Source organism: Lepidochelys kempii, chromosome 8 (assembly GCF_965140265.1).
Source record: "Lepidochelys kempii isolate rLepKem1 chromosome 8, rLepKem1.hap2, whole genome shotgun sequence".
In the NCBI taxonomy this organism is placed as follows: Eukaryota; Metazoa; Chordata; order Testudines; family Cheloniidae; genus Lepidochelys; species Lepidochelys kempii.
The window spans coordinates 29,896,290-29,910,146 of NC_133263.1; the positions used below are offsets into that span (position 1 = coordinate 29,896,290).

Sequence of the window (13,857 nt, forward strand, 5' to 3'; positions counted from 1 at the left end):
ATGGTATCTGCAGTTCATTGAGTCCATTATCAACAGCACTTTCACTACTAACTTGTAAATGCTGAATTTAGCAACCATTGTATGAATCCATAAGATACAACAGAGTATTTTCCATATGCTAGAGAGGAGAGGCCTCAGTCTGAATCAAGCACTTCCTTGTGTTAGGTACTCTCCAAACAGACAGGAAGCTGGTCCTAATATTTCTTTTCTGCTGCTGTGCTCTGCAGTAGCTTTCTGTTTTTGAACCTAGTTTATCTAGAACATGTGGATGTGTCTTTCTTCAGAAGCAGCCGGATGACTGACATGCTGATACACCTGAACAAGAGGGTCCCAAACTGATGCATGTGGCAGACCCTGGATAAAATACTCTGCTCTTTGCTTTGCTTCTCAATAAATCCATCAGTGTCATGCTCTCCTGCTTCCCTAATCCATTAACCCTTCCGCTTCCAGACACCCACAGGAGTCTCAACACACCATGCTTCTGCCTATCATGACCTCATTGAGGCTTCAATAGGTGGCTTCCCTCCCTGGAGGTTGTTCCTCAAAGCAGCAGCAGTAGTGGTGGTCGCAGGAGTTTCTCTTCTGGCTGGTAGAGGTGGGAAGAAGAGGGCTCCCAACTCCCTCCTAGAAGATGTCAGTTTGTGGGCTGGGGTTGAGAAGGAAAACAGGCCCGAGTGGGGCAGGTTCCAGGGCTTACTGGACTCCCAGTCAGGACAGCAGAAACCTGGCTTCAAATACTCTCTTCGGTATGCTTTGCTGGAGTGATGTTGTAAGAGGTGGTGAGAGGGTCTATGCAGTTTCTCCCCCATAAGTAGCTTCAGGCACTAATGGGGAGCTCAACAGGTGACTGTTCCCCTTATGTTAACTGACACGGTCATAGCAACAGCAAGAGTTAAACAAGGCCAAACACAGTTTTTCTGGGTTGAATGTGAAACAATGTTTTGCTGCTTCCACCATTAAATATAACCCATTTTCTGTCCAGAATCACCCTACTCTGCATGGGGCTGCCTTGCCCATGCTTCCACAGGGGAGTGAGAGGTCTGTGTGCACGGGGGCCCCTGTGTGTGGATCTGGGAAGGAAAGAGTTACTTTGCTTGAGGGGGATATTTGGCTCTTCCCAATCCCCCGCTGCTGAAATGGGGCCTAGAGCTACACATTCCATTCATTAGGTGTGCATTGGTACACATGCCAAGATGCCTTGGCAAGAAGAGGGCCAAGAAACTTGGGACCACTTCAGCAGTAAGAACTCTGCAGGCAGAAGCCCATATCACATGTCACCGCACTAACTTTAGTGGGGCTCTGCATGTGTGGTTCTCAGTGCAGGATTAGGGTCTTAATTTTTATTATACATAAACAATGCAAAGCTTACAGGGCCCAAGGGCTGAGTCTGTTACCAAGAGGCTTGTTCAACCTCTAAGCCCTCTCCAGCTCGGCAGTATTTGAGGATTCTGATTTTATGTATTGGAAAACACCATTGCACCTTGACAATCTGATTTTAGCTAAATTTCATACACGTAAACAAGTTGTTTCCAACTAATCAGTATCAACTAATGTATATGTCGCATTTGGACTTATCTCTGCTTTTTTGTTCTGCTTTGTCACAAGAAGAACATCTAAATCCTTAATGAGCCACATGGTTATCTCATTATACTCATTAATCCTTAGCAGGCTGACATCCTATCCCCAGTCTTCAGGGCTTACAATTCCTCTATATGTCTGGCAGAAAACCTCCAGTGTAGGTCCTGAACATCAGCACACCAAGACTGTTTGGTTACCAGAATAACCAATGCCGAGTTTTGAGGCTGTGTGTGAATTTACAATATTGACATTTCGTGTTATTACTTTCTTGAAGTTTTAATACAAATAATTATTGTAGATTTGCTGGAAGCGTTACCTAATAGTAAACTATTTGAAAGGAAAAATAGTCAGCATATAATCGATTATATAATTTGTGCACAATCCCACAGTTTTTTAAAATCTATTTGTACTACATACCTACAACATTGACAAGGAAAAGGGATCAGAAGAAAAGGTGAAAAACAAGGACAGGTGGGAAAGGTGCAAATACTTTCCCTGTGCGATAAAGTGCTGTCACTTATAGTATTTTGTCAACAAAACAGATGTTTTAGGGCTCTGTTAACTAGATTCTACATGTTGTATATCCTTTCAGTGAAAACATCCATCAAAACCCACAGGTTCATTTAATAAAAGCAGCAGCAAAACAAACATACAAATCAAACATCATAGCACCTGCCTGCAATAATAAAACAGATTAGCACATTTTATATAAAATTCATGCTTTTGTATTCCATATTTATTTTCCCTGATGTCTTCTGCACTTTCATAATGAACTTTCAAGATGCATACACACATGATACAATACAATCTCCTTCCTGCAATATTTCAGCCAACACTGTATACTGTGTATAAAACAAGATCTCGGAGGTTTTTTGTTCTGAATGTCCTAGTCTGCATTGATTGACCTAAAGTTAGTCAATTTGATTACTTGGTATGTGTTATTGTCCTTATTGTTCATACAAATTCCTTTTTATTAACAGAGCCAGATTTATGTGTCTGGTGAGCTGAAAGGAAGCTTCAGAAAATACTCCCAAGATTACAAACTCCTACACAGCTTGCCCTGGTGAAATTCATCTGCATGCGGCTACCTATTACAAATGTCAAAATTATAATTGGCCAGAACAATCTAAAAAAAATGATGAAGCAACCATAAAAATGTGTACAATTATCAGACTTAGTAAAAATATAATGCACCTTCTTGTCACTGGAGGTGACAATAGTCACATTTGACAAATCAGAAAGTAAGTAAATATCTAAGATACACAGCTGAAATCTTGTGTAGTGATTGCTTATTTGTACCTATTTTAATACCGAAACATCTATGTCAAACATCTCATTCAACAAATCTGTAAATATTTTATTACTGATCTACCTCACTCTCTTCCCTTTGAGAGTTTAGCAAATACTACACAAAGCAGAATTTACCTACTAGCAATATAAATAGAACCTGAACATTTCTATTCAAACTGCACATGATAATACCCAGACAAAACAAAACTACATGTCCTCCTCAACCCATCTCTGCACATGAAAGTGTTTTTATTCCCACCATTTATCACTGATTTACATCTTCTACATTGATTGTTCAGTTCATCTAAAATAGCTGCAATTTTCATGTCCTTTTTCTCAGTGGAAAGTTCTCCGTGTACATGTTTTAAGCCTAAAGAGTAGGAAATTGTTTCTTGATGGTGAGCATAAGCAGTCAGGGACAGTTTACGGTGACATCTGAAAGCAGTAGGCAAAACTGACACGTAAAGATGTCCAGAGCCACTTTACAGCAGTGAGTGAAGATCGTATTATATGACTCAAATAGAGTAGAGAAACTCTGCTTTCCTTCCCTGGGGAGCCTCCATTGGAACAGTCATTAGGTATGTTCAGAAATACTGTACTTGTCTAAGACACATTATATATTGGAAAATTGATGGGAAAAATCTATTATTAACTTCAGGAGAAAGCACAATTTGAATTGCTGAACTATCTTTCCTCTGCCCCCAAATTTGATGGGTGTTGCTTTTATTTAAAAGGAAATTAATTTTGAAAAAAAAAAATCTAAAGACTCGCCTCCAGGTTGAGATGTTTAAAGCCAAATTTCAGTGCAGACCAAGTTCTTATGTACAGTCATTCAGTAAATGACTGAAAATAATGGATTTATTCTATAAGATATGCTTCACACACTTCCTATTTTAAACGTTTCTGTTGGTGTAATTTAATATATGCAAAATCAAATTTGTAAAATGCATCATAGAAACTTCAGTTTTAAAAAAGACAATGGAAAGGATATTTTTCACTTCTAGAACACCTTTATTCTTACAATCACAAAAGCTTCACCTAGAATTAATTATTTAAGTTTCAACACCCCTATGAAGTACATTCTCTGGGTAAACTGATCAACAAGAACTTCCCCAAAGGGTATCAATGAAGCAGCAAGAGCCCCAGAAATAGAACCAAGAACCCTTGATATTGAGTTGCCTGTCCTACCGACTGTGGAACAGTCCCCACTGGGATGCCCTCCTACTCCCTCTCACAAAATCAATTCCCTAAAATGTAATGGTTTGGCAAAGAAGCACATTTGCTAAAGGCAGAATGAACAGAAAGTTAAAGCTGTTTTCTCAGGGAAAGCAGCATTGTTTGCTTTTCCCTAGGTAGTCAGAGGAGATAATGAATATCTAGAAGTGCAGTAACAGATATTTCCATAATGTTAAGTGAATATCTCTTATTTGTCTAGAGCTATGAGAAGCCATTATTTACCAAAATGAAGTATATATTCTACATAACCAACAATGTTGGTTAGCAATAAAACAAATCAATATTAAGTCTTGGTAAACCAGATACTAAAAGACATCGGACTTGAAACAATCCCAGACTCTGTTCTGAGGTTTGAAAAAGTTTGGTTCAACTCAAATATTTTGCACACCTGACTAGTTACTTGTACTGGCTAGTGCTGGAAGTGCAAAAGCATAATCTTAGTGAAAACAGTTGCTCTTACTGTATTACTGAGCTGACTGAAACTAGAAACCCCTGATGCTTTTCCAACTGGTTTCTCAATATAAAAGGTTCAGATCAGCATCTAAATCAAAGCCCCAAACTTCAATGTTCAGCCATTTCTGATTCAGGTACATCGAGTTTGATTAAATTCTGGATTACTCCGATTTTATGCAATTGTGCCTCCATTCATTTCAGTGGAGTTATTCTAGTGTAAAATTGGAGTGACATATTGGTGAATTAAGTCCAATGCAGGCATGGGTTTAAAATTTTCAATATGAGATATAAGGATAAATCTACTACAAGTGTACAGCTTAATAAGGTGTTAATATACTGAGTATGTACATTGGGTTGCTGAAGTGAGACTCATGGTGGTGTTACAAATTTGGGTATCATCCTGGGGTTCGTAATCTGCAATAGAATCACATGTGAAGGATGGAAGAGACCTAACATTCTTCCACCAAAATTGTTCCCCTTTATACATGTTAATACTCAATTCTATTTTTCATTTATACCCAAAAAGCACTATTAAGAGGACACCATGAAGGTTGCAAAATCAAACCTTTGAAAGTTAGGAAATGCCAGAATTAAGGTTGCCTGTGCCTACTGGGGGGGTGGGGTGGGTGGGAGGGGGTTGGAGAGAAAACCTGGATTTGTGTTGGATGTGGCCCAACTTGATTATCATACACATTGTAAGGAGAGTGATCACTTTAGATAAGCTGTTACCAGCAGGAGAGTGGGGTGGGGGGAGAGAAAACCTTTTGTAGTGGTAAACACCCATTTTTTCATGCTTTGTGTGTATAAAAAGATCTTCTATACTTTCCACAGTATGAATCCAATGAAGTGAGCTGTAGCTCACGAAAGTTTATGCTCAAATAAATTGGTTAGTCTCTAAGGTGCCACAAGTATTCCTTTTCTTTTTGCGAATACAGACTAACACGGCTGTTACTCTGAAACCTGGAGTATGATGATTCTTTAATTACATAATCACATACTATTTTTTTCAGAGGACCCATGTGTCATTCATTGCACAGGATGGATGGTGCTCACTTCATGTACAGTTATTCAATATTTTGTTTTCCCCTTGTACAGTGTATGGCTCCATTCCTTATTTACAGCACACTATTCAAGCCCTGCTCTTAAAACAGAATTTTTAATTTCCTTATGGACCTTTCCATGGCACTCATCACTATAGTCTTTGAGTGCTTCACAAACACAAATATATTTTTACAACACCATTGTGAGATGTGAGATTTTACAGATGGGAAACCGAGGCACAGAGTGAATGGGGTTAAAAGTATCTAAAAACTTAGCATGCCCAATTTGAGACACCTATGTATGGCCAAAGAATAAGATCAGACTCCAGGCAACTTCATATTATGCACCTCTCCAATCTATGACTCTAGCTGCTTCATCCCCAGGAGATCAGTCAACCCATGGCAACTTCCAGGTACAAGAATTAAAAAGTATACAGGTCTGGAAGTTGACAGTAGCCTTTACTACTGAAAATGGAGCCTTGATGGGAAGGTGATCAACACCCCAGTTGCAAGAGTATATCTCACATATGCTCGCAGCATTACAGAAACCACAGAAATCTAAACAACTAATGAATCTCCAAGGTTTGATGCTGATGGAGGTATGAAATAGCCCTTCCTATCAGACCACTTAGTTGGGGTAACTCAAATATAGGAACTATCACAACCAGACCCAGTGATAGTCTCGTCTTCAGTGTTCTGGATAAAACCCCAGAAGTCCATTTCCAGGAAGATATTTCTGCTCATTAAAGCGGATGTTTCATGCTGGCACCCACAAAGAAAATAAGGCACGAGGCCTCCAATAGGAGCATAGACATCACCTGGAATATTTCAACTGCGGAACCCTCCATCTAAACTGGTTTATTGTTAAGAGGGAAAAAAATAGAAATATAAACTCTGGTCCTTTCCTTGGGGCAAAGGAAATGGTCAGAGCCTTAAAAAAACCCTCCTCTTTGAGGTTGTCCACATACATACATATCAAGCAAGATGAACCTATCACAAATTATTCCCTCTACCTCTTTACATTTGATGTTAGTAGATTACGGAGATCTTGACCAGAATCAACCATGCCAAAACTGGGCCTTCAGCTTCATCCAACAAGATGTCAGTGATACATGTTAGACATTATGATGGGTTGGTGCAGAACATTCTCAAAAGAACTAGTAATATAATATGAAGTTCTCTGGGGGATTCTTCTGCTACCCATGGGAATTACAATTCTTCTCTAGAGCATCATAATAAGTACCTCCAGACCTGTTATCTTAACTCCCTAATCCACCCAGTTCACCAGACCCATTGCCTCCCCACAAAGAATCATCGTTCATCTGTGCCAGCACAGAATACTACATCACAAGAGAGACAGAACAAGTACTGATGTAGGAACTCCCACTTGATTATCTTCAAATAAAATATAAACAACGAAGGTATGCCCCTTTAACCTCCCCACTCTCTTGACAATTGATCATTCCCTAAGAACATCAAAAAGTTACAAATTTTAAAAAAGTCTAAAGGAGCTAACATTTTAAAAGTGTGAATAGAAAGTCTCCCTCTTCGCTTAAGCAAAGTAAACAATCATGGGATAAGAGAGTATCCCATGAGAGTATCTCATGACTCAGTAACTGATTGAAAGAAAGGTATGAATAAATTATTAGTTTTTACAATGGAGAGAGGTAAATAGTGGGGTGCCCCAAGGATCTGTACTGGAACCAGTACTGTTCAACATATTCATAAATCATCTGGTAAAGGGAGTGAAGAGTAAAGTGGCAAAATTTTCAGATGATACAAAAGTTACTCAAGGCAATTAAGTTTAAAGCTGACTACAAACAATTACATACAAATGTATCTCACAAAATCGGGTGACTGAGCAACAAAATGCCTGATACAATTCAGTGTTGATAGGTGCAAAGTAATGCACACTTATCTATAAACACAGTCCCAATTATCCATACAAAATGATGGGGTCTAAATTTGCTGTTACCACTCAAGAAAGAGATCTTGGTGACCTCATGTTACAGCTCTCTGAAAACATCTGCTCAATGTGTAGCGGCAGTCATAAAAGCTAATAGAATGTTAGGAACCATTAGGAAAGGGATAGATATGGGATGGATCACTCAAGAACTACCCTGTTCTGTTCTCCCCTCTGGGGGGCACATGGCACTGGCCACTGTCAGAGACAGGATATGGGGCTAGATGAACCATTGGTCTGACCCAGAATGGCCATTCTTATTATTTCCCTTCTCATTGTTTTCTACTTACACATTCTTCAGGGTGTTTCAGATACTGTGATCCTTCCAACTGATACCTTCTTTTCAAATGTTTCTTAATATCATTTGTTCCCTCTGTTGCTTTCAGATTAATGGAAATCACGAACATAGCTTCCGCCTACAGATCACTAACTTCCAGCAGCAGGTCCCATATAATCACTCAACTGTGCCCTCTACCTGTCAGCTTCAATATAAAACTTTACATAAAACATCTTCCTCTATTATTTCTGCACACCAACACTCTGAAATTAGTAGTTTCCACACTCTCTAGAACCATATACTCTGATATAACTTCCCAAACAGATGCTCATAGCTGCATCCTTATTACCTCAGCAAATCTTTCATATCATTATTTAAAATGTTCATGCCTACAGTTCTTGAATCTATCATGTTATAAAACATTACATATATACATCCATATCCCTATAGGGTATATATTGTTTGGAATGCAAATTCAAGACTAATTTTTAGTACTTCAGATATAATTTATACTGTAATTTTCAGGGGTAGAACATTTCTAATTTTTTTGGATTCCTAGTTGGCATGTAGTACAAGACGCTGTAATCCCAACAGAAGACTGTACATGTCTGAACTTTTAAGGGAAGCAAGTTTTTGAATTGTGATCAAGCATGTTACTATTTTTCCATTTCCAGTGAATATATTTACATGCCCAGGTTATCCTGGGCAGTATAACTTTACAGCATTGTTTACATCTAACAAATTTGTTCAATGAACTTGTATGTTTAAAATATCTTTTTCAATATGAGAGTTGCAAAGTCCACACAGAACATGGAAACTGATTAAATTACGCATAATGAACTACTTTATAATGTGCTGAGATAGTAACCACACAGATTTTGAGCTGAAACCTAAATTATAAGAATAACCAATGTAGTGACAGAGGAGTGCACATATAGATTAGAGCACCAGCAAAACCTATAGTTAGAGCATTTTGGATAAACTGTAACCCTCAGATTGCTGGGAGTCAGATATTAAATTGCAATGGGCCAGCACAGAAATGAGAGAAGCAGCTAAGCTTTGTCCCAGAGAGTCTTGCAGTCTAGCAATATTTCTGCAGAGATGAAAAGCTGAATTGTTACAATAACTGTATGGATATGATTGAATCCATAAAGTTAAGGCTCTTAAAGCTGGTTGCAAGAGGGATACTATCTTCAGTACAACAACCTCTGAAGGAAAATAATTGCTCGCCATTCCCTATGGAACAATCAAAAGCAATTCTGTTTTATTTCACACTAATCATGACTATGGTAGATTGTGAAATGCTGTAACAGATAAAACTAGTAAAAACAAGTACATCTGAAAACCAGTATAAGACATGATGATACAAGAAAGTGTTGAGATAAGTGTAAAAGTTTTGGGATAAATGAAATATAGAACAAATAACTGAACAATCTGTTCTAATGTCAGACTTTAGCAAAGAAAAGACCCCCGCCCCCCACCTCAGGTTCACTGTCTAACATGAGATACTTCCATCATTTTGGGAGAAATCACCAAGGTAAGTTGACATGTGAAAATAACTCTGTTAGGGAAAATATAAAAGAGGAGCTGCTCTGTTTTCATTTCCTGACCTCTAGATAAAAGTGACCATACCCCATTTTGGGGGGGGGGTAAAAAATACAAATTGAAATGAATTTGATGAGTATTTGATCCTGTTCTCAGATGGGCAGGGGTATGTTGCACAATATCTCATTTTGCATTTAAGACCTGGATTAAGCCCTAAAATAGAATAATGTGTGGGATAATGGCAATGCGACTGGCAAATGGCCATGGTTATCATCTTAAATGGTTAAAACTTGCAGCTCCCTTCCACGAGTGAAGTGCACTCGATTTGGAATGACATTTGGAATGAGAATAGTAAGTTGACACTGGCACTTACATTTCCACAATGCCCTCTGGTAGGTTAGATGGAATTTCTGTTAAGCCCTTGCCTCGACAGTCCACAATGTTGTTGCTGCATGTGCAAGCGGATGGGCAAGTGATGGAATTAGCATTGCAGGATGGAGGTTCAGAGTGGGAACCTGAGAAGGAAAAGACAGTACCAAAAATATCAAGATTAGATTTGCAAACTGATCACTTATTATTTTAACAATGAAAAATACAGCAGTCAGTGAATTTTCAATTCCCATTTACATAATAAATGGTAATCCCTTTGGATAAAATTTATGTATTATTGTGTCAACTTCAGAGAAAATGCACAGAATATTTTTCCATTTTTACTATTACACCATCTCCATTTTATTAATTTATTGTTCTCCCTGACCTTTTTTACATTGGCCACATATTTCCATTTATTATTTGAATCTAAATTTGGAAAAAGAAGGCTGAAGATCCAGGAATACTTCCAAATAATGAGGTCTATTGGAGTACTGAATAATTTTGTTAGGAACATGATGAGAGCTCAATCTCTGGGGTCATTTATGTAAAGACAGGACAATGAGCTCAAAATATACAGTATATGAAGGAACAATCCTGCAGTGGCTTAGAAAAAGCTAGCTGACCCAGTAGGTCTTTGCTTCTCCAGTTTCTACGAAATTTGCAAACTCTTGAGATTGCACATACTAGCTATGAGATGGAACCATTTTATTACTGATTAAACTACAAAGGATGGGGATAGTACACGAATTTTCACAATGCGAAGTAATGCAATCGATTGAGAGAAAAAATTACTCATAAAAATTAAGAGCTCTGTCCTGCAAACCTTTACTCAATCCAGTAGTCCCACTGGAGCTAAGGAAACTACTCATATGAGTCAGGCTTTATAGATGAGACATCTAGATGTATACATTCTGAACAAATCATTAAGTGCAAGTTTAATTTTACTTTCATTAAAGTTTCCAAAAGTTTATCACTTTCTCCAATTTTAACCTAAATGTTACAATTCACACATACAAACAACATATTTTAGCACCAAGTCCATAACTTAGTGGGTGTGTGTGTATATATATATATACACACAAAGAGAAAATCTGTGTGGTGGAAAACAGTTTTTATGCCTATCAAATTTTACAAATGATCGAAAGGTCTAGGTCAAACTTCCAAAAATTACATAGAGATGGAAGACATTTTTTGGCATTATAACCAAACGCACAGAGCTTACTAATAACTGTTACAATGTCATAGGCTTCATTAAAACAGCTTCTTCCTCCAGGCTGATTGGCAATTTTTGATGGAACCTTTTTCCATCAGTAAATGCCAATCCATCGAAACTGAAACTTTTCATGGAAATATATTTGTTTTGATAAATATTTCATCAGGAAAGTTTCTCAGATCCAAACTGGGGCTGGGGGGGGGGCAGAGGAGGAGACGGAGGAGCGGGAGAGTGGGGCGAGCACTTTCATGGGATGTAGGAGACCTGGGTTCAAGTCCCTGCTTTGAATCAGGGAGAATAGGGACTTGAACCTGGTCTCTCTCATTCCTAACTACTGGGCTATTGGCTATTTTCAGGGGCAGGTCTCACTTTCTCTCTCTCTGATGTTTTTTCAAGAAAAAATGTGAAAGGTCTAACTATTGGTTCTCATGTGGAATGAACCCATATGTCAAAAGCTCAGTTTCTAATTCTTATTTTCTGGCCAATCCTAGATGAGATACAAAGAGGCAGTGACAAAATATTAACAAAGTGATGAAAAGCAGAAGAACATGCTCAGTAGACAAATTCCATTCCTCTGGTTATAAAACACTAAATAAACTCCTTAGTGTTCAAATGACAAATTACAGATGACATGTGGAAAGTCATAAATGAAACTCTATATTCTTTAGGTTTATGTTTAATTAGAAACATGTATGATATTAAGCCAGAGATTGGAACTGTAGCTGGCAATATGGTCAAGGTGGTCTGAAAAATTCTGTTCTCATCAAATATCAGACATTATTATAACCTGCTTCCTTTGACATACCTCTTCATGCCATCCAGATAACAGCAAGACCTTAAATATGCAAAGCCTCCTAACTGGAGGATAGCTAATGTGACGCCAATTTTTAAAAAGGGCTCCAGAGGTGTTCCCGGCAATTACAGGCTGGTAAACCTGACTTCAGTATTGGGAAAACTGGTTGAAACTGCGGTGAAGAACGAAATTGTCTGACACATAGATGGACATAATTTGTTTAGGAAGAGTCAACATGGTATTTGTAAAGGGAAATCATGCTTCAACAATCTACTAGAATTCTTTGAGGGTGTTAACAAGCATGTAGTCAAGGCGTGTACAGTGGATATAGTGTACTTAGATTTTCAGAAAGCCTTTGACTGTGTGCAGATATGGTTGCCCCATCTCAAAAAAGATATATTGGGATTGTAAAAGGTTCAGAAAAGAGCAATAAAAATTATTAGTGGTATGGAACAGCTGCCATATGAGTAGAGATTAATAAGACTGGGACTTTGCAGCTTGGAAAAGAGACGACTAAGGGGGGATATGGTAGAGGTCTATAAAATCATGAATGGTGTGGAGAAAGCAAATAAGGAAGTGTTATTTACTTCTTCTCATAACACAAGAACTAGGGGTCACCAAATGAAATTAATAGGCAGCAGGTTTAAAACAAAGAAAGGGAAGTATTTTTCACACAGTGCACAGTCAGTCTGTGGATCTCTTTGCCAAAGGATGTTGTGAAGGCCAAGACTATAACAGAGTTCAAAAAAGAACTAGATAAGTTCATGGAGGATAGGTCCAGCAATGGCTATTAGCCCGGATGGACACGGATGGTGTCCCTAGCCTCTGTTTGCCAGAAGCTGGGAATGGGTGATGGGATGGATCGCGTGATGATTACCTGTTCCGTTCATTCCCTCTGGGGCACCTGGCATTGGCCACTGTCAAAAGACAGGATACTGGGCTAGATGGACCTCTGGTCTGACCCAGTATGGCCATTCTTATGTTCTTAACTTAAACACTGTGTCGCAGCCTACAACTTTCAGCAATCCTATATGTATGCGTTTATATACAGACACCCACATGCCCACTGTAGGGAAAAGAATTTGAATGCAGTGTAAACACCTAAAGATAACTGGAAAAGTTATCTTGCAAAACACAGCACTTAACACAACAAAACATTATTTCAATGACCAGTGGGGTCAGGAGGCTCTCTTGCATCTGGGAAAGAATAATTTCTAGACACTGCTGGTTAAGAGCTCTGCTAATTGCAAATAAATATTATATTGGAAAGTTTTGTGAGATTTGGATGGGTTCACAAGTCGCGGAAAGACAGCTCCAAACATCTCCACTATCCAAATTTGAGACGGAGGCAAATACCTAAGCCTCTTCATACTACTCACAAACATCACCTAATTTCAATGATGAATAAAAAAAATAGCATGGGGTAAGTAACTTGCACCTTATCATCCCACATCAGAAACATGTTTACGTTGATATGGCTATAAATGTCATGATTTTGAAATGTAGATCCAGTTCCCAATAGCTGCAAAATGAAAACTGCTAGTGATTGGCCTTACACATCCAAAAGGAACAGAGAATTACTGCAAACTCATGCCTTCTGTCTGAGAAATGTCAGAGCTTCCACTGAGAATTGGTATCTGTGTGCTTGAATTTCCATTAGCTCAAATAGATTGCATCTGATGGTCATCCCTCTTTTGATATGTCAATATTATGAGGATAGGAAGCGTCAGAAAATAGGGAAGGAGAGAGAATATCAACAATGACTTACACTTTGAGGTATGGGAGTCTTAAAAATGAGTCAAAAAAGTGTTCATCCAACTTTTATAGCGGTTTCAATTCCAACAGAATTAAAGTAGGGTTTATTTTAGAGATTTCCTCTGAGACAGCTGTGTATTTCACATTTTCTCACATTTTGTTTTTTAAAGGAACAGTGACAATTTTTAACTAGCCTTTCCTGAGTATTACTTGCACATCAGACTATTTAAGATGAAAGAATTACATAATTGTAATTTAATTTTCACTTTTGAATATTATCATTATTGGTGGAGCAGATAGCACTGCTTATTATTAAGGTTGCCTGAACTTTGGACTTTGAAC

The 13,857-nt window shown here is 38.2% G+C and overlaps 1 protein-coding gene across 2 annotated transcripts in view; it reads right to left on the minus strand.

Annotated features, from left to right (window-relative positions):
• Positions 1 to 13,857, minus strand: part of SLIT3 (slit guidance ligand 3) — an 802,550-nt gene that overhangs the window by 248,410 nt on the left and 540,283 nt on the right. For both annotated transcript variants that reach the window (XM_073355953.1, XM_073355954.1), the window contains one exon: positions 9,756 to 9,897. In XM_073355953.1, the coding sequence (XP_073212054.1) occupies positions 9,756 to 9,897 (142 nt within the window). The remainder of the gene's footprint in view (positions 1 to 9,755; positions 9,898 to 13,857) is intronic.